Genomic DNA, 21,074 nt, shown 5'->3' with positions numbered 1-21,074 from the left:
TCAACAATTGGATGCTTTGCACCTTCACCATCAATTGGTGCAATGGTGTTTCCTCTAGCATCACCATATTTTGGAGGATTCAGTCCTTAATAAGTAGCTTCTTTCCTTGCCCGTAAGCTATCAATCAATTGGCATACTTTGGGAATTTCCAACAAGCTACAATACTCTATCAATTGAGCCTGTAATTGCTCACTTGTAGGCACTTCATCAGTTGCCATCTTTACCTTCTTCTTGCAAGCATCACCTTTACTTTGAGAAAAGTAAAGAGACCTGCTCTGATACCACTGTTATGATTTTCGAGATACACGCTCAACATTATTATATACTTAAAATATATATAGTGAATATTATGCTGGCATAGAGAGAGAACAGATGAGAGAAAAGAGAGATGTAGAGACAGAGACAGAGACAAAGAGAGAGATAGAGAAATTGACAACACACTAGGGACTAGAAGATGGGCCAGTCCTCCCCTTGTGGAGTTATATTATTGATGAGGAGCAAGCTCCTCCGTTACACATAAACTACTTCTTATTTGTAGATCTTGGAAATAAGATCGCGGTTCCTTGCACGGTATACAACAGACTAACACTTGCACAATTTGGAAGTTGGCACCTTTTAATCCTTCTTGAGTCTCCTTCTCTCCTACACAATATGTGTAGAGCTCTCCTCTTAGCACTGGATTTCAAGAAAGCATGTGTAGGGCTCTCCTCTTGGTGCTTGATTTCAGCAGAGCTTCTGCAACACTTGCACCTTCTCTTCTCCTCTTGGAACTTGGTTTCAGCAGAACTTCCGCAACACTTAATTTCAGTAGAGCTTCCACAGCACTTGATTTCAGTAGAACTTCCACAGCACTTGCACCTTCTCTTCTCCTCTTGGATGCATGCAAAGTGATGCTGCCTTCCACCTCTCTCACATACAAGGGGAGCCTCCTCTTTTATGGGCTTTCAAGAGCTTTTCTTCTTGGAGAGAAACTTGAGTTTATCTTCATGCAAGATGTGGTTGTTCCCGAACCTACTCTCCAACACCAATTTCGAGATATCTCTCTGTGTGTTGCTCGAATGATAAAATGTCCAAACAAAAGTTGTAGATCTCGTTGTTTCCAATGGCTAAATAGGGCCATTTTTTGAGATATTCTTTCTATTACAAGATATTTTAGAAATAGATTCACCATGCCTGTTTTTTTAACAGGTTTTTAAACTATACTCTTAACTTGTGGTCCATGCAACCACCTTTAGGAGAGTTCATAAAATTGCCTTGGTCCTCAACCTTAAGATTGAATTCCACACAAAAGCTTGTGTCATTTTAGACCTTAGAAAGAGAAAATCACTTCTCTTCTCACTTTCAGAGGATTACGTCTCTCATCTTTCTTAGTGAGAGAATTCCCTCTCTTGTCTTTCTTAATGAAAGAAAAGACCTTAGACCTTGACTTGTAAGGGAGAGGATAACCCCAAATGAATACAATGCTCATTATACACAAGTAAACATTCCTGGGTTTCCCCAGATGCACACATAAATACATATACACAATGCTAATGCACTTCCTCTTCTTAGAACTTAATCTATCTTCATTTATGTGGTAACTCCTTAGTTCTTCTATACACTCTTACACTTGGCAGACACGTTCCCCCTTCATAACTTATACTGCCTGTACCAGATATCCCAATCACTGTGCTCTGATCACCCCATTAAGTGATGCACTAGGAATATTGGTCTCTAAATGGTCTCATGGGCATGCTAGATCATCATCAACACTTAAAGAAAAGTGAGTCATTAATTTATTGACACAATTTTTTTAAATATAGAATGCGTAATAAGCAATCAATTTAGTGACACTACCCCTACCAAATGAAAGTGCCATATTGGCCTCTTTCTTTGCTAATGACAATTCAATGATTTTTGCTACCAATGAGTCTTTGGAGGCTCTTATGGACATGTACCAAGAATTTGTTGAGCTATCTGCCTCCAATATTAGTTAAGCCAAAATTGAGCTCATCTACTTGTCATGGAAGGAGCTCGAAAATTGGCTACTCCAGTATGGCTTTAAGCTAGTTAAGTTGGGGAATATCATAAAGTATCTTGGTGTCTTGATAGGGATAGGTCTCACCAACAAGTAAAGATTCGATTGGTATCTCGATAAATCCATGCTAAGGTCAATAAGTGGCTATTACATCCACTTTCCTTAGCAAACACGCTAACTATTTTGAACATGTTCCTAACTTCTATGACAGTCTACTCAATTTCTTTTTTTGGCATTTAGCAAGAGCTTTGAAAGTAGCTCAAGCAACTTTTCAGGAGATTCTTATGGTCTAGTACGGTAACTAAAGCACATCATAGGTTGCTTGGGTTAGCATCACTTCTCCAAAGTCTAGTGGAGGTGATGGTATTGAATTGGTGAGTATGAAGGCCCAAAATGTGGCCTTTGGTTTGAACAACCAAATGGGCAATAGATAACCTTGGACTATTCTTTTAGAGTATTGGATACTCTGTTCACCCATCAAAGGTAAGTAGGGGTCAACTAGTTGGATTTCCTGAGCTACAATAACTCAATGTTGGCAATCTGTCCCAAATGAGGCAAATTGGACCTCAACTCACCCTAGGAAAGGGGATCCTTTTCTCAACCTTAATCCCTAGATTGTGCCATATATGCACATGGTTGTAGTTAGTTTTGACCTCATTGCTGTGGAAGTGTAATGCTTGGAGTGTATTATGTGTAATACGCGAGAGGATTGGCCAACCTCTACCTCGATCAACCCTCCCCAATTTTTGTGCTCTCTAATTGGTCCAAATGGCAAATCGCTTTATGACTCAATGAAATCTAAGGACTTCACTATGGAATCTCTGACTATTGCCATGAAGACGCAGGTAAAATGGAGGAAGGATTGTCCTTTTGCCTCCTCAAACACCTAGAAAAGAAGCCTCTAAAATGTGTCCTTTAGGCTTAATGTCTTGAGGTGGAGACTCATGCTGAAATCCTTAGCCCTTTGATCTCTATTAAGTTCCAAGATTCACATCAACCCCCTCTGCCCCCTGCCCCCTATATAAGAGAGCGAAGGAGTAAGAAAGGCATCTCTTCTAGGATTTCATGCACAGAGTTAGAATGTGGAAGAAGATGGAGTTGTGACATAGTGGTGCTCACCTAAGATTTGATGTTGGCTATGCAGTGGCCTTCTTTACTGATGTTGGGTTATTGGATGAAGCCTCTTGGAAACTGATCTCATTTATCTGTGTGGTCACTCTTAGGTATATTTGGTACATTAGGATGAATGGCATTGTTTTTTATAGGAAGTCCGGTAAAGTCCCAATACAAACCGATTATAAAAACGTTTAATGTTCTTTGACATTTCCTTTTCACCCCTCTAGCGTTTGCCTTTTTATTAGTGTTCAATTTTAATGCTTTTTATTAGCGTTCGGCCCCTTTTTGCTGCACGAGTAAAAGGATCGATATTCCTATGGTTCAATTTCTGGAGGCGGCAATGCACATGCTTTGATCTGTTAAGCGTTTGAGAGACTTGCCTACGTTTGAGCATCTTACCATACGTCGATTGAGGCACTGTAATTCGCGTGTTAGTTATGGAGTCCTTGCGCGTGCACGTGACGCCAACTGGCATATCTCAAGAGTTCGTAAAGAAGTGAAGCAGGTTGGGAGTGGAACCAACATCGCCGAGGCGTTATCGTAGAGATTCGGGAGAAGTGCAAGCCACTAACTAACGATCGATCGGTCGATCGAGAGAGAGAGAGAGAGAGAGAGAGAGAGAGAGAGCACTGGTTGAATCCGAGGTTATTGGAATTTGGAATGCATCCGTTTTTATTGACCCACCAAGTACAAATACAGTAGTCGGTACTACGACCTGTTGGGGCTGCTACACCAGACTGCAACAAGCACGAGGACGGATAATGGTGCATGAGTACGAGGGAGAGAAAGAGAGAGAGATAGAGACTCGAGAGTACTAGTCTTTACATATTGAGACGTACCGTATTTATGCCCCTTATTGTTTCAGTGGTCAGTTCCAACCCCCTCCGTGGTGATAACCCCCTCCTCCGTGGTGATAACCCTCACCACCGTAATAGCCTCCGGCCTCGGTGTCTTGCGGCTGCTGCTGCGCCCAGGCCCCACCGTGGTGATAACCTCCCCCGCCTCCGTGGTGATAACCTCCACCGCCGTAATACCCTCCGGCCTCCGTGTCTTGTGGATGCTGCTGCGCCCAGTGACCGCCATGTCCACCCCCTCCGTAGTGGTGACCTCCACCCCCATAATATCCTCCGGCCTCGGTGTCTTGGGGCTGCTCCTGCGCCCAATGGCCGCCGTGGCCACCTCCTCCGTAGTGATGACCTCCACCCCCATAGTATCCTCCGGCCTTGGTGTCTTGGGGCTGCTCCTGCGCCCAATGGCCGCCGTGGCCACCTCCTCCGTAGTGATGACCTCCACCACCGTAGTATCCTCCGGCCTCTGTGCCTTCTGGCTGCTGCGCTGCCCAATGGCCCCCGTGGCCACCTCCTCCGTGGTGACCACCATAATATCCTCCGGCCTCCGTATCTTGTGGCTTCGCCTCCACTGCAGCTGCCTCCTCAGCTAATTCGCGAGCTGCCCAGCCACTGCTGGCAGCCGTCGCCATGACGACAACTGCAATTAGCAGCATCGACGCTAACCGGCGACTTGAAGCCATGTGAATTATATGTGAAGCACTACTACTGCCGAACCTAATGGAAGGAGCTTGTATTGTAGTGGAGCTGATTACGAATGCACGAGGAGACCCTGCTTATATAGCCAACTCCTACACTGTCCCGCAGGCACACGCAACTCCGACTTTGCCTGTAGATCTACTTCGCGAGGTGAGTGCGGGGCGCAACATGCCGATGGCGACGGCCACAATGATAGCGCTTGCACCACTTTTATCTAATCCAATAGTAAAGCTAAACACTCGTAAGCTCATAAGGATTGTTAGTTACGCCTGTGTGCATAGAAGTCAATGCAAGCAAGGATCAGGTGGTAAATACAAAACGTAAAGTTAAAATACTGCGGCAGGATAAGACCCCTCTAATTGCATTTCCAGTTACATACGTCTTCCCTTGATTAAAACAGCTGATCGCGTGCGCACTTACCAACATCTTCCCGTCATCCCACCGAGTGTCCCAGCTTTCAAAAGTGCAAACCCCTCCCACTCCCTAAGGGTTTTTACGTGTCTATACATCCTTCACCTCTACCCTTTCTAATTGTCTCAGAAAAGGCAACGCTTTGTTCTTAGACACTTACAAGCCCATGATAAAGATCTTCCGCCATAATTTATCCCTGCAATCCACAGCCTCTCACGTAAACCAAATATACTCTCAGAGGATTCGAAGGCCCAGTTACATCAACCAATTCAAACGTCTGTTGGTGTAAGTGGATCAATAAATCCATCCAGACATGAAGAACCACATGCCAAGTCACCAAGTCTATAAATCAATCATCTTATATGAAGAACCCATTCGTATCAACTCACCAAGTCTTTAAATCAATCATCTTACATGCAATCAAATTAATCGTGTATCTTCTCCTCTCAGTTATGCGTGGCTCGCTTCCTCTCATTCTATCATGCTTTCGCTCCCTATCTTTGATAGTGGGAGGCCTCCTGGCCATGGCCTCCCACATGGTATCAGAGGACCGGTTCTGGTCCCGGATCTAACGCCCATCACCACATATGAAGAAGCATATAACATTCTGTGGACACGGAAGAACTGTTGGTGATAAACTCATTTCTTGCATGCTTGCGCCCTGTTTCATATATTTCGGGAGTGTTCTTCATTTGATGCCCACTCCCAGCAAGGTGGAATGTGGTTGATCAAGATAAAGGGTGTGCATGTTGCGAATTCAAGGGTAAGATTCAAGATGAGGTTAAAGATTCTTGTGCAAACCAGTCATCACTATGTTATCAAACTTGGCTAATCCTTGCAATGCCTATAAGCTAGAACTATAACTTACATATCGTCTGCTTTTCCTTCTCTCCATATTGTATTGGAAACACAAAGAAATAGCAGAGAGTCATCCAAATATGCACAAAATTGCAATGTAGTAAAATACATTGCCTCTTTCATACACTTTTGACCTAGGGGGTATTGTTATAAATGAACCTTGAAATCCTTTAAGGGAACAATAGAGATCCAATGTACTTATTCATATCAATGTGTATTGTGCTATTCATAGCATATATTGTAACTTAGTCGATGGACTTGTTGATGAGTGCAAATAATCATTATAATGGATATACCAATGAGTGTACAAAAAAAAAAACACTAAAAGTGATATTGCCCCTTATAAGGGCTAGATTCTTGGTTTCCAAATCTACTTTCTTGTGATGCATAAAGTACTTGTTTCCTTAATCAAGATCTAAAGAACTACATGAAGCACTTGACCTTGGATAGGGGCATAGATAAGGAGACAAACTTGGCATGTGAGCTAAGAGACTAGCTATCATTGTGCTACTATTACTCATACAAGCCACCGAGATGACCTATGCCAAGTCAAATGAGTTTATTGCATAGGCTTGGACAAGGGCATATATGAGGAGATAATCTTGACCCATAAGTTGAGGGACTAGCTATCAATATGCTACTATCCATCATACAACCCACCAAGATGACATATGATAAGTCAAGTAAGAATGCTACATAGGCAACTCATGCATGAAAATAGATTAATCCCCAATTAATGAGACCGATTCAAGCGAAGATGAAAGCACAGCTAGTACAAGTGAATAAAATACCAACTCTAGTGCTAGATGAAAATGTACTAGGTACCTATAATGTGAGAAGAGATGGCAAGCTATTGAAAAATGATTGGATTACCATGTTACCATCTTGCAAAGGCTCTCACAAGGTAAAGAAAACAAAACGAAAGGATATAGATATCACTAGAAGAGATATCATTGGTCTCAAAATCATAGCCCAACTTGCGTGTTTACAAAGTTTTGTGAAGGCTAAAGTCAAAGAAGGTCAAAGCAAAGTCAAATTGCAAATATTAGCTATTATTTTTTGGAAGGATTATAATTTTGTGGAGCTTCTCTATATCTTATAGCAAACTAGTGGAGAGTAATCAAAAGACATACAATTACCAAAACACATTGATACTACCTCTTTACCCAACTCCATCTTCTAATATTGGAGATTTATTATTTTTCTTTAGAAACTCTTTTACCAACATGGTCTATAATGATTGTAAAAGATATATGTATCATCAAACCATGAACACTACAAGGATTTAAGCTTATAGCGACGGCGAGTAGCGACGGCGGATAGCGGTGTCGCTACCCGTCGTCGCTACTCGCTATTTGCATCGCTATTCATGTCGCTATTTGCGTCACTATTTGCATCCAAAAAGCGACGCAATAGTGACGCTCCACAGGGAAAAAAATAGGCCAAAACAAAGCACGACTTTATTTCACGTTTTTGCATTTTGTGTTTTGAGAGTGAGAGCGAGGGAGAGAGTGACCGTCGTGAGAGAAGGAGAGGAAGAAGACTTGCTGCCGCCATTGTTCGCAAAGGAGAGGATGAGCCTTCATCGCGAAGAGGAGCCGCCCCACAGTCGCCATATCTCATCGGTGAGTCTCCCTCTCCCCTTCTTTTGCTTTTTTAAGGTTTAAATCACTTTCTCTTTTGCTTGTTTAGGAGAGGAAATGAGAGAGAAAGAGAGGGAGAGAGAGAGAGAGAGAGAGAGAGGGAGAGAAAGAGAAAGAGAAAGAGAAAGAGAGGGAGAGAAAGAGGGAGAGGGAGGGGGAGAAAATGAGAGAGGAAGAGAAAGAGAAAGAGAGGGAGAGGGAGAGGGAGGGAGAGTGCATTCTCTCTCTCCCTCTCCCTTTTTCTTTTGGAGAGTGTTAGGATATATTGTGAGAGGGAGAGGAAATGAGAGAGGAAGAGAGGGAGTGGGAGAGGGAGGGAGAGAAAGAGAGAGAGAGAGGGAGAAAGAGAAAGAGAGGGAGAGGGAGAGGGAGGGGGAGGAAATGAGAGAGGGAGAGAAAGAGAAAGAGTGGGGGAGGGAGAGGGAGGGAGAGTGCATTCTCTCTCTCCCTCTCCCTTTTGCTTTTGGAGAGTGTTAGGATATATTGTGAGAGGGAGAGGAAATGAGAGAGAAAGAGAGGGGGAAGGAGAGAGAGGGGGAGGAAATGAGAGAGGGAGAGAAAGAAAAAGAGATGTATACTCAAATGGATAGCTTTATGGAGATGTATGTCTACTCAAATGGATAGCTTTTGTCTACTCAAGATGTAGTCCACCTGTGTGTGTATATATTGGAATGATAACATATCCATGATTATGGTAATGGTATGCACTTTGCCTTTTTTATGGGTACCATTACATCAACTCCTTAAGGGGGCTAAAAATTGGTCATACACTTTATAAAGTCTAATTAGGAGATTTAAGATGCACTATAATAGACTTATCGATAAGGGTATGCAATGTGCTTTACTATGGGCCACGCACATTGGTGACTCTTTAAGATGGCTTAAAATTGGTCATATCCTTCATAATGTCCAAGTAGGGGATCTAATTGTGATATGCATAATTCCTTGTTTTTGTATTAACTTTATAGGCATAACAAATTAGTAATCATGCTAACTAGTCAACGGAAGGACTAAAAGAAAATGATACCCTAGCTAATGGTCATTGTGGTACTTCATCAAAATGAACCCAAAAGTATTGCAATAGAAGAAGAATCCCTTAAATTGAGCATAGGATATTTTTTTCAAATGTTATGACTATGAGTATAATTGATTGGAACAAATTTTATAACTATGGTACACACACACACCCCCCACACAGGCACAAACATTTTTACTATTTGATATTGTCTTTGATATGGTAACCTTGTATTACATTGTTGCATTTGATGTCTTCCATGTTAGATATGATCAATGCCCCACCCTCATTAGGTGCTACCAATGATCCATGGTGCTCAAAGTTGTAAGGCCCCCATTATGAGGAGAAGCCAAATGTGAGCCCGGACATTGGTTGAGTCCTGACTTGTATATCAGATGAGGTCTATGTGACCGGATGGCAAAAAGGTGACTGTTGTGGGTCTAATCTTTGGGTTAGACGGAGTGGTTAAGCTGGTAGCAACTCGAGGCACATTGCATTGAGTTGCGTGGTAAGGGAGTTAAAAGGGGCCCCTATTGTAGGGTCCGGGGGCCGTGGAAGCGGCCCCTGGCTGGGGGGTCCCAGGGCGCTGGCCCCCCTGGCGGGGGTCTGGGGGCAGCGCCCCGGGCCCGATGGTAAAGGGAATATTCCCTGGAATATTCCCTGGCCGACGAGTGGAGGCTCATATGGTAGGTCGGTCAGCAGGCCGACCTAACGACCTTCGCGGGCTATAAAAGCTAAACCCCTTCGCAACCATCTTACACTCATCTTTCACCCAGTCAGAGTTGTTGTTCCAGCTAGCCTTAAGCTCTTCACCTATCTTCTGTCTAGATCGCCATCTAAACTTCACACAGTGGAAGCGCACGGGTGGATAGAGCCATCTTTGTATCAGTTGTTTGGAGTTAAAAAAAATTTACTGATTCTCCTCTTATCTGTTGTGTACTCTCTATCTCTTTCTCAGATTCTGTTCGCTGCGCTGTGTAATATTTTACATGGTATCAGAGCCCAGGGGGCTCTAGAGATCGGAGAGCGTGCAAGAGGCAAAGGCTTCAACAGCAAAGAGAAACGATGTCGACTCCGGGAAGCAGTTTTGGTGCATCTAGAAGCGGTGCAGGAGGTGGTGCTGCTGTACCGGCTATTCAAACACTGAGGATTCGTCCACCAACCTTCAGCGAAGGCAAGCTAGATGGTACAAACTACACCTTGTGGAAGTTCAAAATTACAACTATCCTTGATTCTTATGAGCTTCTGGAGACTGTGCTGGGGACTAACGCAGAACCACAGCCTACCCTCGACCCATCAAATCCTATTGTGATGATTCCTCCGAATGCAGATCTTCTACGAGCTTGGAAACGAAGGAATGCAGATGCATTGTGTGCCTTAGTTACAAGCTGTTCTGACAGTGTTTTGACTCTGATTCAACATACAACCAAAGCATCAGATGCTTGGAATGTACTAAGGAGTTAGTATGAAACACGAAACCAAACAAGGATTCAAAACTTGGAGAATCAACTAGCAGCGGAGAAGTTTGCTGAAGGAGAGACGGTTGAAGCATTCATCACTCGGATTAAGAATCTGTGCGACCAGATGGCTGGCGCTGGGATACAAAAGACTAGTGAAGAGCTAGCTCGGAGGTGTCTTCGGATTTGTCCACAAAAGTTTGATGGACTAGTAACTGCCCTTAATACTCAGGTGAGACCTCAAGCTTTGACTTTTGAGGATTTTTGTGCATTATTAAAGGAGGAGGAGGAGAGGCTGAAAGCCCGAGAAGGAAGCAACAATGGAGATGCTGCATTCTCTGCCAATGCAAAAGGCAAAGGTGTTTCCTCCACAAAAAATGATGGTGACAAAAAGAAGAAGGGCGGCAAGAAGAAGTTTCAAGGAGAGTGCTTCTACTGTAAGAAGAAAGGACATGCAATTGCAGATTGTCGTGTCAAGAAGGCAGATGAAAAGAATGGTACCCTTAAAAGTAAAGGGAAAGAGACAGCCAATACGGCTGAAGCAGAGTTGGAATTATTCATGGCGACCATTGAGGAAGTGTGCTCCTCGGCGCAAGAAGAATCTACCACTGACTCTTGGGTGTTGGATAGTGGGGCCTCCCGTCACATGACCAACAAGAAAGGTCTTTACAGTTCTATGCAGCCTCTACAAGAATCCATCACTGTGACGGTTGGACATTAGGAGAAATATGGACTCTCTTTTTTGCCCCTTAAGGAGTGAATAAACAAATATAGGCCTAACCAATGAGAGAGCTGGGATTCCAGATTCATGTAACATGAATCTTCTAGCCATATCTTGGACCAAATCTTCCCTCAGCAATAAAATAAGGGAAAAGGGGAGTACAAAGCTGTCACTTCTTGGAAGTTTGTGCCTCGATTTTTCATTTTCTTATTTTTTATGTTTGACTTTTCTTTTCTCCCCTTTTCAGTTTCCCCCTCTTTTTTAGGCGGAACTCAAATTTGTCATATCTCTTTCCCCGCTTCTTCTTTCCTGACGAAATTTTACAGCCTCACTGTTTCTTGCCATGTCTGTAACCCTGTAAAATTTCATTTGCTTTGCACAAGCACAGAGAGAGATTCATGTGTTTCATGAGAGCAGAGCTTGTTTTACCAAAGCCCTAAGATTCTCTTCACAAAACTCTACAGGTATATTTTTCTCTTCCATAGATGTTCTATGGTAAAGTTTTATCTCGTTTGGAGAAAACCTGTGCAAGTTATGTGCATTCTCTGACATGTAATTTCTTTTGTTTTGATGCTCTAGGAGTCTCTTACAGTCAATAATAGTGACATTTTGAATACTCAACTTCTTCTTCAACATCTTAGGGTTTCTCTGTAAACAAAGTTACAGGTATATTGTCTTGTTTTTTTGTTGCTCCACTGTTAAATTTTATCTCGTTTAGACAAAATGTATACAAGCTACATGCATACTGAGATTTCCTTTGTTTTTTTACTCCAAGAATCTCCGAGGGTGAAGAACAATGATTTATTAAGAACTCAACTTCTACAACATCTTTGGGATTTTGAACACTCAACTTCTTCTTCAACATCTTAGGGTTTCTCTGTAAACAAAGTTACAGGTATATTGTCTTGTTTTTTTGTTGCTCCACTGTTAAATTTTATCTCGTTTAGACAAAATGTATACAAGTTACATGCATACTGAGCTTTCCTTTGTTTTTTTACTCCAAGAATCTCCGAGGGTGAAGAACAATGATTTATTAAGAACTCAACTTCTACAACATCTTTGGGATTTTGAACACTCAACTTCTTCTTCAACATCTTAGGGTTTCTCTGTAAACAAAGTTACAGGTATATTGTCTTGTTTTTTTGTTGCTCCACTGTTAAATTTTATCTCGTTTAGACAAAATGTATACAAGTTACATGCATACTGAGCTTTCCTTTGTTTTTTTACTCCAAGAATCTCCGAGGGTGAAGAACAATGATTTATTAAGAACTCAACTTCTACAATATCTTTGGGATTTTTTGCAGAGAAAGCCACAGGTATATTGCCATTTTTTACTACTGTTCCATGGTTAAATTTCAACGCATTTGGACAAAGCCTATATAAGTTATATGTATGTGTTGACCCAATATTTCTTTTGTTTTTGTACTACAGGAATCTGTCAGTGAAGGAACAATGGTCTTGCTATAAGTCAACTTCTTGTTCAACATATCTAGGGATCTTTGTGAAAGAAATTACAGGTACAATGTTTCTTTTTTAAATTGATCCATTTAAATTTAATTTCATTTGGAGATAACATTTGCAAATTATACACATGTTAATAGGTAACTTTTGTATTTGGTTGTTACAGATGTCTTCACGGAGGAAAAATATCAGTAGCATACTTGCAGTGGAGGTCTTCAATAGGAAAGATAATGGCGGTAATTGGATTTGTGATAAGTATTATAAGTTGGATTGGATTTTGATGCACCCAAGTACTCGAGGGAGTTTCAAGCTCAAGCGCAAGGATGTTGCAAACCCTAGCAAACATTGGAAAGGTAGAATTCTAGAGTTCAGAAAAGTGTTTAATGGCACAAGTGTAGTAACAGAAGTGTTGATTCAACATGTTTATACGCATAAACAAATCTCTGTACACGACGAGAACAACATTGCAAATTATAAACAAAACAGTAAGTTGTTAAATTTTATCATTGATTATTCTTTTGTATCAGAGTTGTTTTTAAAAGTCTTTGCAGTATTCTAATTCAGTCTTGTTTGATTGACAGCTCTATATCCATCGACTTTGCATGAATGGCAGAATGTGGAATGTTTAAGCGGCAAGATACATGTTTGGCATGAAGAGATAGGTTCTTTGATCTATGATAATACCTCTACAAGTCAACTTGCCACTCAAAATATCTTTTTTTATAATTCATTGTATGTGGTAGAAAGCCAGAGATTGCAGCATGTCCCATTTCCGCCATTGTCTAGTGGTGAATGGTTCATTGGCAGCTTGGAGTTGTCAGGAGCTTGCAAGTCGAAGATAAAATCTGACATCAATAGTGCTATGAAACCCACCACAAGCTCCAAAGATGTGCATCTTAATTGGTTTATTCCATTCTCATTGTTTGCACATTTGTTTGGTTCATGTGATGTTTTGAAGAAAACAAAGATTACTTATCAATGCAAGTGTCCATCCGAGGAATGGATGAGTCAGCTATTGGGTGAGTCTTGGGAAGTCAAAAGAACACATTTTGATGAGACGATTGAGTGCAGGGTCAACCAATCTGATATTACATTCAGGTAAAACTTTTTTACTACTTTGCATACCTTGATTTAATTGACATAGGTCTCGCTTAGATGAATTGTTATGTTAGTCGCATTGATCACTTACCATTATTTTTGTTTTTATTACAGGTATTTCATTGCTAGACAAACTCTGTGCGTTCGCTTTCGATATAGAAGATGGCGACTTTTGCGAGGGGAGTGGATCAGCTTGGATCAAGATATCCAAGATGACACACATACAGCGCTCGTAGATGTGGTAATCTTGTGGAGTGGTCATAATCCTTTCGTAGTCAGTGCAGAGAGTCATTGGCCCATTTATTTTCTGAGACAAGAAATCCAATTAATGTCTAGTGAGCCCCTCTACAACTTCTATTTCAAGTTAGATAATAGAAAAGTCAGGACTCGTAGTGAGCAATCCATGACATGTAAACAATGTGCTTCTCCACATATCCTTGAGATAGTGGAATCCTTGTAAAAAAACTTTATAAAGAGCGAATACATATCTTTTTTGAACTTCTGAGTACTTTAAATTTTAGTTTACTGTGATCCAAGCGTGCGATAATACATACTGTAATTACTCAATCGTGCAGTTAAAAATCATAATTAAATTGCAGGTTAGAGGTCTATAATCTAGAGAATATTGTCTTTGCACAATGATATATTGTAGCGCATCTCAGCTGCTCGTTTATTACATTTTAATATTAAATTGGATCCAAAGGGAATTTCAAGGCCTTTTAGATTTATTTTCTTTAAAAAATTATATATTTTCTCTCATTAGACTTGAATATACTCAGCGACCCAAAAATATTCGAGGATATAATAATGTAGAACGAAGCGTTTGTCTGTATGAGTAATTTTAACAGTGACTTTAAAGTACTGAAATAAAGAAACTAAGGTAAGAGTTTTAATTTGAAACTTTAGAATTAATAACTTTATAAAGAACCTTTATTTAAAACCCTAGACACATAAAAGCTATAACTCCAAACTCATTTTCGCTTTCATTCTCCACTTCCCTACACTTGTGCTCTCATTCCTTCTCTCTTTGTGTGCCATGGCTACCACTCCCGCCTTCGCCACATGGATCAGTTCCACATGCTACATGCACATAGGGGACCAGATATACCCTAGGTTTTGCGTGACCTTGAGTCTAGAGAGCTCGCTTTCCGCTGTAGAACCTGACTCTAGTATACTAGCATCGTTTTGTGATGCAGTGAACCCTCTCACTTGCTCTATTCCCGACTCCACTCTCAGGTGGGTTCCCATGGATTTTTTGTATAGTTTGTGTGCCGGATCCAGCCATGCAAAGGTGATAAGTCGAGCCCTGGTGCATGTGGGGCAACATCTCCGCGCTAGAGCAGTGCCCACCTCGTCACAGGACCACGTCACGATGGATCTCATTGAGAGGGATGCCGCCTTTGCCATATATGTTATGTGCACTGAGGTGCAAGAGGACAGTGACGAGGACATCGACGCACCCTCTCGGCCACTATTAGAGTACTTTGAGAGGGAGCCTGAGGAGATCACTCTCGATCTGAGTGTTGAGGCAGCACAGAGCTTGGCCATTGTGCACCCACCTCCCTGCCCTGATGAGATGCCCACGAGCGAAGAGCCACCCCTCTCTTCTCTCCATGCTATCACCATCGAGGGGGTGGAATATCTACTCATGCAGGATGTGCTAGAGTTGTTGGAGCTTAGGGAAGAAGAACTATACTGTATCATGGTGCGTGATGCACCTAGTGATTTCATAGATTTTGATTTACAGGATGCCCCACCACATGTTGATGAGGTGGCTCATTATGATGGCACGAGCATCGATGACATCTCTGCCATTGTGAGCATCCAGGAGCAGATTGAGGATGCGGCGCCACAGTATCAGATCTCTGATGAGGAGTTCGAGCGGTTGCAGGAAAGCCTTTTTGGTCCTCGACCCGACTATGCAGTGCCTACCCAGGAGAGAGACGAGGGCAGCCCAGTGGCAGGAGCAGACCTAGATGCTCCATTACAGCGGCAGATAGATGATGCAGAGAAGGTAATGTTCTCGGTTTCATATGAAACTTAACCAGTAGGGCCTCTAGGGCATTGGGAGCACACACATGTGTTTTTGTCGGGATCGGGCCCCTAGAAGTGCCCTGGCCGGAGGCTCTACAGATTCAGGCCCCCAGACGCGAGCCTCCGGCCAGGGCACTTCTAGGGGCCCGATCCCGACAAAAACACATGTGTGTGCTCCCGATGCCCTAGAGGCCCTACTGGTTAAGTTTCATATGAATATGATTTATATATCTTCAGCACACTCCATGCATAGTGAGTCTGATACTGAACTTGTGTGCTGCAGGAGATTGTCTATATAGATGAGTTTTCATCTAGGCAGGGTGGCCGATCTGGTAGCCAAGGAAGGGTGCAAGACTCGGCATTGAAGGAGTATGTTGGGCAGCTTGTCAACGACATTATTGTATTTCATAAGACATGCTCCCCTGCTTTTGCAGAGAACTTCTTGAAGTTGAGGGCACTAACAAAGGCTGGGCCCTTCAAGACCATCCCGACCAACTCCAACCTGGAGAAAGTAGTGTTGCTTCGACGTTCGAAGCTTCTCTACTTATTCACGAGTACTAGGTCTGGCCCACTTTTCTCCATGGTGGCCCGTGGCATGGTTGCCGGTGTTGAAGACCCCACTGTCATTAGACAGGAACTATTGGGGCAAAATGTATTGTTGCCTATGATCAAGAATAGCTCTGACCATGGGGAGCCTAGCTCCAAGAAGCCTAGGAGAGAATAGATGTACTTATTGCCTACTGATATCGCATCACTGATGTACTGCACTTTGTAATCTTCTCTTCAAGTAATGAAAACTGATGTTTGTTGGATTCGCGTGCAATGTAGTTTGTGATACGTGTCATTTACTGTTTTTTTTTACTTGAATGTTACATTTATTTATCAAATTTATACGTAACACGATTCGTACCCTAAATTTAATACACAGTGCTTTATCGAATTCGTGCGCAACATGTATTTGTTCGAACGCATGTAACGATAACTCAACGACGTAAATAAAATAAATATCAAGTGACTAAACAAAAATAAGACACGCCAAAAACTTTGTATTTGTATTAATAATAATTTTACATGGGGTCCATTAGGACCAAGGCTTTACAAAATGTCTTCAGAAGCTACATTCCATGTGCTTTTGAGTTTGTACACCTCTATCCTTGCTGACCTCCGCGAGGACTATCTTTCCATCGCCGAAAGAACCTGACTATCCGCAGATCCCTCTCGGTGACAGTGACCCTCCTTGCATGCACCGCTGCATAGACTGAGTCTCCAAATAAGTCGACGAGGTAGGCTTCAGCAGCTTCTTGTAGTGTCAGGAGGGCCTGGGCAGTCCAGCGATCCGGTTGTTTCGCGCGTGATGTGTTTGGAAACTGGTTCCTGTTGTTCATGATCAGTATGCCCTCCATGATCTCCCGCACCAACTTTTGGAATGGAGCCTTCGGTATCAGGAGGTGAGTGGTCTTCTGGTAGTGGCGGATCTCGCGAAGAGCCACTGTGCCTGGCTTCCATCGACGCTTGCGATGCTGGCGTGGTGGTGGTGGAGCTGGAGGACGTGGCTGCCGTATGGAATTTCCAGGGGGTATCTCCGGGCTGCTTGCTTGGTGCGTACCATGTCTTCTAGGAGAGAGAACTCAGAACTCAAAAGTGAAATGTGTAAAATGAGGTGAAACTTTAAACTTATAGCCAAACTTTTCAAAAACCCTAAAATTTCAATTAATGAATCCACGCTTAGGAAAAATATCACCAGTGCTCCGATTCACATGAAATTTTACCTGTAGGCTCCTCAAGGACACATCAACCATCCAAATTTTTTTTGGCCCCAACAGAAGCCTCTGGATTACCTGTCCGGAGGCTCGCGTCTGGGGCCCTGAATCCCCAGATTCAGGGCCCCAAACGCGAGCCTCCGGACAGGTGACCCAGAGGCTTTTGATGGGGCCAAATTTTTAATATAAATGAGTTTTTCTAATGCCCAGCATGAGGGTGAAGTTTCACCAGATTCCGATTTATAAATTTGACGGTTCAATCTTTTTTTGAAAATGCGTTAACTGCATTATACTGCACTGATAATGTATTGTCAACCTCGCAACTGTAGATTAAATGTATTGATAATGAGTGTGTGCAACTGCAGATTAAATGTATTGTCAACCTCGCAATGCGAAACATTGGAAACTTAAAAATTGACAAAAAATAAATCATGGGTAAAATGGAATATCGCATCAGATATACTGTTGCCAAACCACTAAATATAGTAAGGATATAGTGCATCGGCCCATGTACAACTGATCACCGACGTGTACGTGGTTGCACATTGAATTTATCCTCAACAAAACTACTTACAAAATTGGAAACTTGAAAATTCACACAATGCGAAACATGGTCAAAATAGAATATCACATATTGGATTTAGCATTGCGAAACTATGAAATACACGGTAGATAGTGCATCGCACCAAGTACGACTAGAGCTAGGGAAAATTTAGCTCCATTTTGCAGGCCACTACTATCAAATACTTGAAGGTCTATTGGAAAGATAACCCAAAACTAAGATCCTTACAATCTACAACCAAACCTGAGCTAAAAACATAGATCCAATTACAAGGTAGCTTCTCAAAGCATATTGTTGACATTAAGATTAAATGCATCCTTGTTATTGCGGATCCTGCGAACAAGAACCAGATCTATGGGCTTAATAGTGATACGTCGGGCATGAATGGCTAAAAGTTGACCATCACTCATTAGATCAATCAAGTAGCTTTCAACTGCTTCTTGGAGAGCAAGCAAGGCTTGGCTTGACCATCGCCCCACATTCCTTGCCTGGTTCCTCGAAAAGAACTTGTGATGATGCCCTAACTGTAGATCTTGCAGTATTTCTCGCACCAACCTGGAGAATGGTGCCTTAGGAATAATCAAGTCGGCACTCTTCTGGAATTTCCTTATCTCGCGTAGCGCAGCTGTGCCTGGTCTCCATCTTCGCTTTTTATGTGTTGGAGGGCGTGTATTACGAGTTGGAGCAGTAGTGGGAGGTGGAGCAGCTGGAGCATGTGGACCACCATTTCTGGACAATGGCGAACCATCATTATCGACCATACTAGGGCCACCATTGTTGGCCACAGTAGCGCCACCATTATTGGCTGCAGTAGGGCCACCGTTATCGGTCACCAGGGGATCTTTGTCACTCACAGTACGCTCACTAGATTCGGAAGAGTGTTGAGCTCTTGCTCTCGCAGGCGCCTTTTTTATAGGAAGCTTGGAACGTGCCATGGCTGTGATAATGAAGGATAGAAAGGTGGAGGGTAGAGTGGAGAGCCATGGGAAAAAATGAAAGGAGAGACGACTTAAATACGAAACTTTCAAACTTACTGTGGTGTAAATGAATTTTAAATTTATCATTTCATTTCATTTCTCCACCCCATCCCTACCTCTCTCTATCTCCTGACACCCCCCTCATGCCCCCCCTCTCTCTCTAGGCCAATGAATGTTCCAATGTTTAGAATTTTCATATCTTTGTCTTAGGATTTCAAAATGGACTTTTCATAATTAAAAAACAAAGTTCGAAATCGACTTTGAAAAATATAGTGACAAACCTTTGAAATTTTAAAGAAAATTTATAAGACATCTCATGTTAGAGATATGAGTATTGATGTGTCATATCCTTGGGACTTGTGCTCTCTTGTGGACTCTAAATGCATCAAAATTATTATCTTTATCTAGGTCTCCATTTTTTGCCATCTCTCTCTTGGGTTGCCAACCATTCTGCGTGCTGTTGTCTAGCTGTGCTGTTTTCATATCTTGCTTTTCTCACTTCATATATTGCCCTACTTATAGATTCTGCTTGAGATGTTTTGGACTTCTTTTCTTTTTCCTCGTATCGTATCTCTAGTCTCCTATACCACCATTGGAATAATTGCCTCATAGAATTGGAATCATTGATGCCACCTCCATGATCAGTTGCCTTTTGAAAAGCACAGCGAGCTTGCCAGTGAGATCTTTCCATGCCTTGAGTTGACCATATTGCCAAACTTCCTTGATCTGCAAAGTATGGACCATGTGCTTCAAGTATATGCTACACAAGAAAAGAGATTAGAAACACAAAGTAATTCGAAATGATGATTTTTTTTTGCAATGGTGATAATACTGACCATGTAGTGTGTTATGCTATTTGTAGTCCATGCCTCCACCATGGACTTATGAAATTTAGCAGCTGTCTCTTTAAATGCATTGGCATCACCATCCATAAACCCCAACTTCTGTAAGAGAGCTGCTAATCTATCTAGGTGTATCCACACTTCTGCCTTCGCAATCCTCGTTCATCCCCCATTGCTCCAATCTGAAACAGCAAGGTGCAACTTTTTCCATGCTTCGTACTTCTCTGGTTGTTTTACTAGTATATTGCCTTCCTCATCTCAAGGTGGAGATAAAAACTTCCTAGCCTTGGGTCCGCCAAAGCATGGTTTACAAGGAACATTTCCACTCTTTCCCGATTTTTTCTCGTCCTTTTTTATTTCTACTTGGCCTCCGTGCAATCCAACTTCAGAGAGGACTTGTTCTACCTTCTTGCATGTAGCATCAGATTCTGACACGGGCTGCATCTTGTATGCAAAGCATATATATTCATATACTAGCTTCTCAATTATTCTAACCAAACAATGCAATGTGCAAAAGTGAACCCTTGTTAGTGGTATTTCCAAAATAGGGCGCCAGTTTGGATCCACTGGAATTAGCATTCCATTTCTCATGACTTTCTGATCATGTGTCGGAGCACCCTGTTGTCCTGCCTTGGCAAGCCATTCTTTCTTTCCATCTTTCCCTTTCTTCCTAGTTTGCATGCAGTATATGCACGGAAATTTTGCATTTGCTGCATTTGATAAACCAAACATACACTTCAATGTTTTTAAATCACCTGCAAGATGCCATTCAACTTGATAGTCCCCAAACCCCTCAACATGTAAAACTGCTCCATTATTTTGTTGTTGAATAACACTGGGTATATTAGTGAGGTTAAAAAAAACTTTAAGTACTTCATGATCCTCCTTTGGTACTTCAAATGCTGCAAGCCACCATATTTCATTCTCCGATTGTACACTGAAGTATAAAGGATGTTTTTCATCGATGTTGGGATCCAATGCTCGATTCATAAGTGTTATACTCACACGCTCAAGTTTTTGCCCCTTGATAATCTCACTCTCATCAAGTTTGAGGACAAACTTAAGCTTGCCTCTACATTCTTCCATAGACATATTGTAAAACTTGACCATAGCAATCTGAACCCTACATATATCCAATACAAAGTTGTTGGATGCATTCAATACAAAGGCAACTTCTTTGGAACCATACTTCAATATGTGTGTGTGTTCCAGATGCGTAGGCTCACCAATTAGTTCTAAAACTTTCTCATTTAGTTGTTTTCGAGCCTTCTTCACTTGAAATGGTTTTGGCAGAGGCATTACTCGCTTAGTATTGAAGACTTGCTTAAAACCTGTATCCAATTGTTGATAGAGCATACTATATGACTCAGAACTCATTCCCACCTTGTCACATAATCCCTGAGCATCTGTAGCAGTAAACAAGTTGCTCACATCCCTAAGACGTTCACTAGCAACACCATCCACAATGTCCCTGAATTTACGATTTTCCAATACATTTTTTACCATATTCTTGCTAAGGACTTTGGCAATAGTATCATTCTCTGCATGAGGAAAC

At 42.0% G+C, this 21,074-nt stretch overlaps 3 protein-coding genes across 6 annotated transcripts; 2 read left to right on the top strand and 1 right to left on the bottom strand.

The window, feature by feature from the left end:
- Positions 1 to 3,778: 3,778 nt before the first annotated feature.
- Positions 3,779 to 4,748, bottom strand: LOC148039261 (uncharacterized). Its single transcript, XM_087675148.1, has 2 exons — positions 3,973 to 4,748; positions 3,779 to 3,870 (listed from the first exon to the last, which is right to left on the bottom strand). Exon 1 carries the CDS (start codon positions 4,662 to 4,664, stop codon positions 4,002 to 4,004), a length of 663 nt encoding a protein of 220 aa, XP_087531274.1. The 5' UTR covers positions 4,665 to 4,748; the 3' UTR covers positions 3,779 to 3,870; positions 3,973 to 4,001.
- A 448-nt stretch (positions 4,749 to 5,196) lies between these two features.
- Positions 5,197 to 11,680, top strand: LOC148039260 (uncharacterized). Of its 4 annotated transcripts, none has more exons than XR_015690393.1 (3): positions 5,197 to 7,574; positions 11,365 to 11,451; positions 11,561 to 11,680. XR_015690393.1 is itself a non-coding variant. In XM_087675147.1 (3 exons), the coding sequence occupies exon 3, from the start codon at positions 10,192 to 10,194 to the stop codon at positions 10,783 to 10,785; it is 594 nt and encodes a 197-aa protein (XP_087531273.1). In that variant the 5' UTR covers positions 5,197 to 5,376; positions 5,542 to 7,574; positions 9,566 to 10,191; the 3' UTR covers positions 10,786 to 11,189. The 4 variants fall into 4 exon arrangements, 2 of the variants coding, with proteins under 2 accessions (XP_087531273.1, XP_087531272.1); XM_087675147.1 differs by lacking the exons at positions 11,365 to 11,451; positions 11,561 to 11,680 and adding an exon at positions 9,566 to 11,189 and having other exon boundaries at positions 5,197 to 5,376; positions 5,542 to 7,574; XR_015690394.1 differs by lacking the exon at positions 11,365 to 11,451 and having other exon boundaries at positions 11,561 to 11,657.
- A 533-nt stretch (positions 11,681 to 12,213) lies between these two features.
- On the top strand, positions 12,214 to 13,804 carry LOC148039259 (uncharacterized). The gene is made up of 4 exons (XM_087675331.1): positions 12,214 to 12,302; positions 12,413 to 12,731; positions 12,828 to 13,344; positions 13,459 to 13,804. The coding sequence occupies exons 2-4, from the start codon at positions 12,413 to 12,415 to the stop codon at positions 13,802 to 13,804; spliced, it is 1,182 nt and encodes a 393-aa protein (XP_087531457.1). The 5' UTR covers positions 12,214 to 12,302.
- Positions 13,805 to 21,074: the final 7,270 nt, after the last annotated feature.

The sequence above is a fragment of the Lygodium microphyllum genome, chromosome 3 (genome assembly GCF_053477565.2).
Source record: "Lygodium microphyllum isolate KBCC chromosome 3, Lygodium_microphyllum_v1.1.10, whole genome shotgun sequence".
In the NCBI taxonomy this organism is placed as follows: domain Eukaryota; kingdom Viridiplantae; phylum Streptophyta; class Polypodiopsida; order Schizaeales; family Lygodiaceae; genus Lygodium; species Lygodium microphyllum.
This window is presented reverse-complemented; position numbering and strand designations above follow the sequence as displayed.

What these genes read in the sequence shown, in the direction of transcription:
- LOC148039261 (XM_087675148.1), bottom strand. Translation starts at nt 4,664, where the DNA reads ATGGCTTCAAGTCGCCGGTTAGCGTCGATGCTGCTAATTGCAGTTGTC.
- LOC148039260 (XM_087675147.1), top strand. Translation starts at nt 10,192, where the DNA reads ATGGCTGGCGCTGGGATACAAAAGACTAGTGAAGAGCTAGCTCGGAGG.
- LOC148039259 (XM_087675331.1), top strand. Translation starts at nt 12,413, where the DNA reads ATGTCTTCACGGAGGAAAAATATCAGTAGCATACTTGCAGTGGAGGTC. An exon ending in TGCAAATTATAAACAAAACA is followed by an intron (nt 12,732 to 12,827) that starts GTAAGTTGTTAA and finishes TTTGATTGACAG; the next exon opens with CTCTATATCCATCGACTTTG. An exon ending in CAATCTGATATTACATTCAG is followed by an intron (nt 13,345 to 13,458) that starts GTAAAACTTTTT and finishes TTTTTATTACAG; the next exon opens with GTATTTCATTGCTAGACAAA.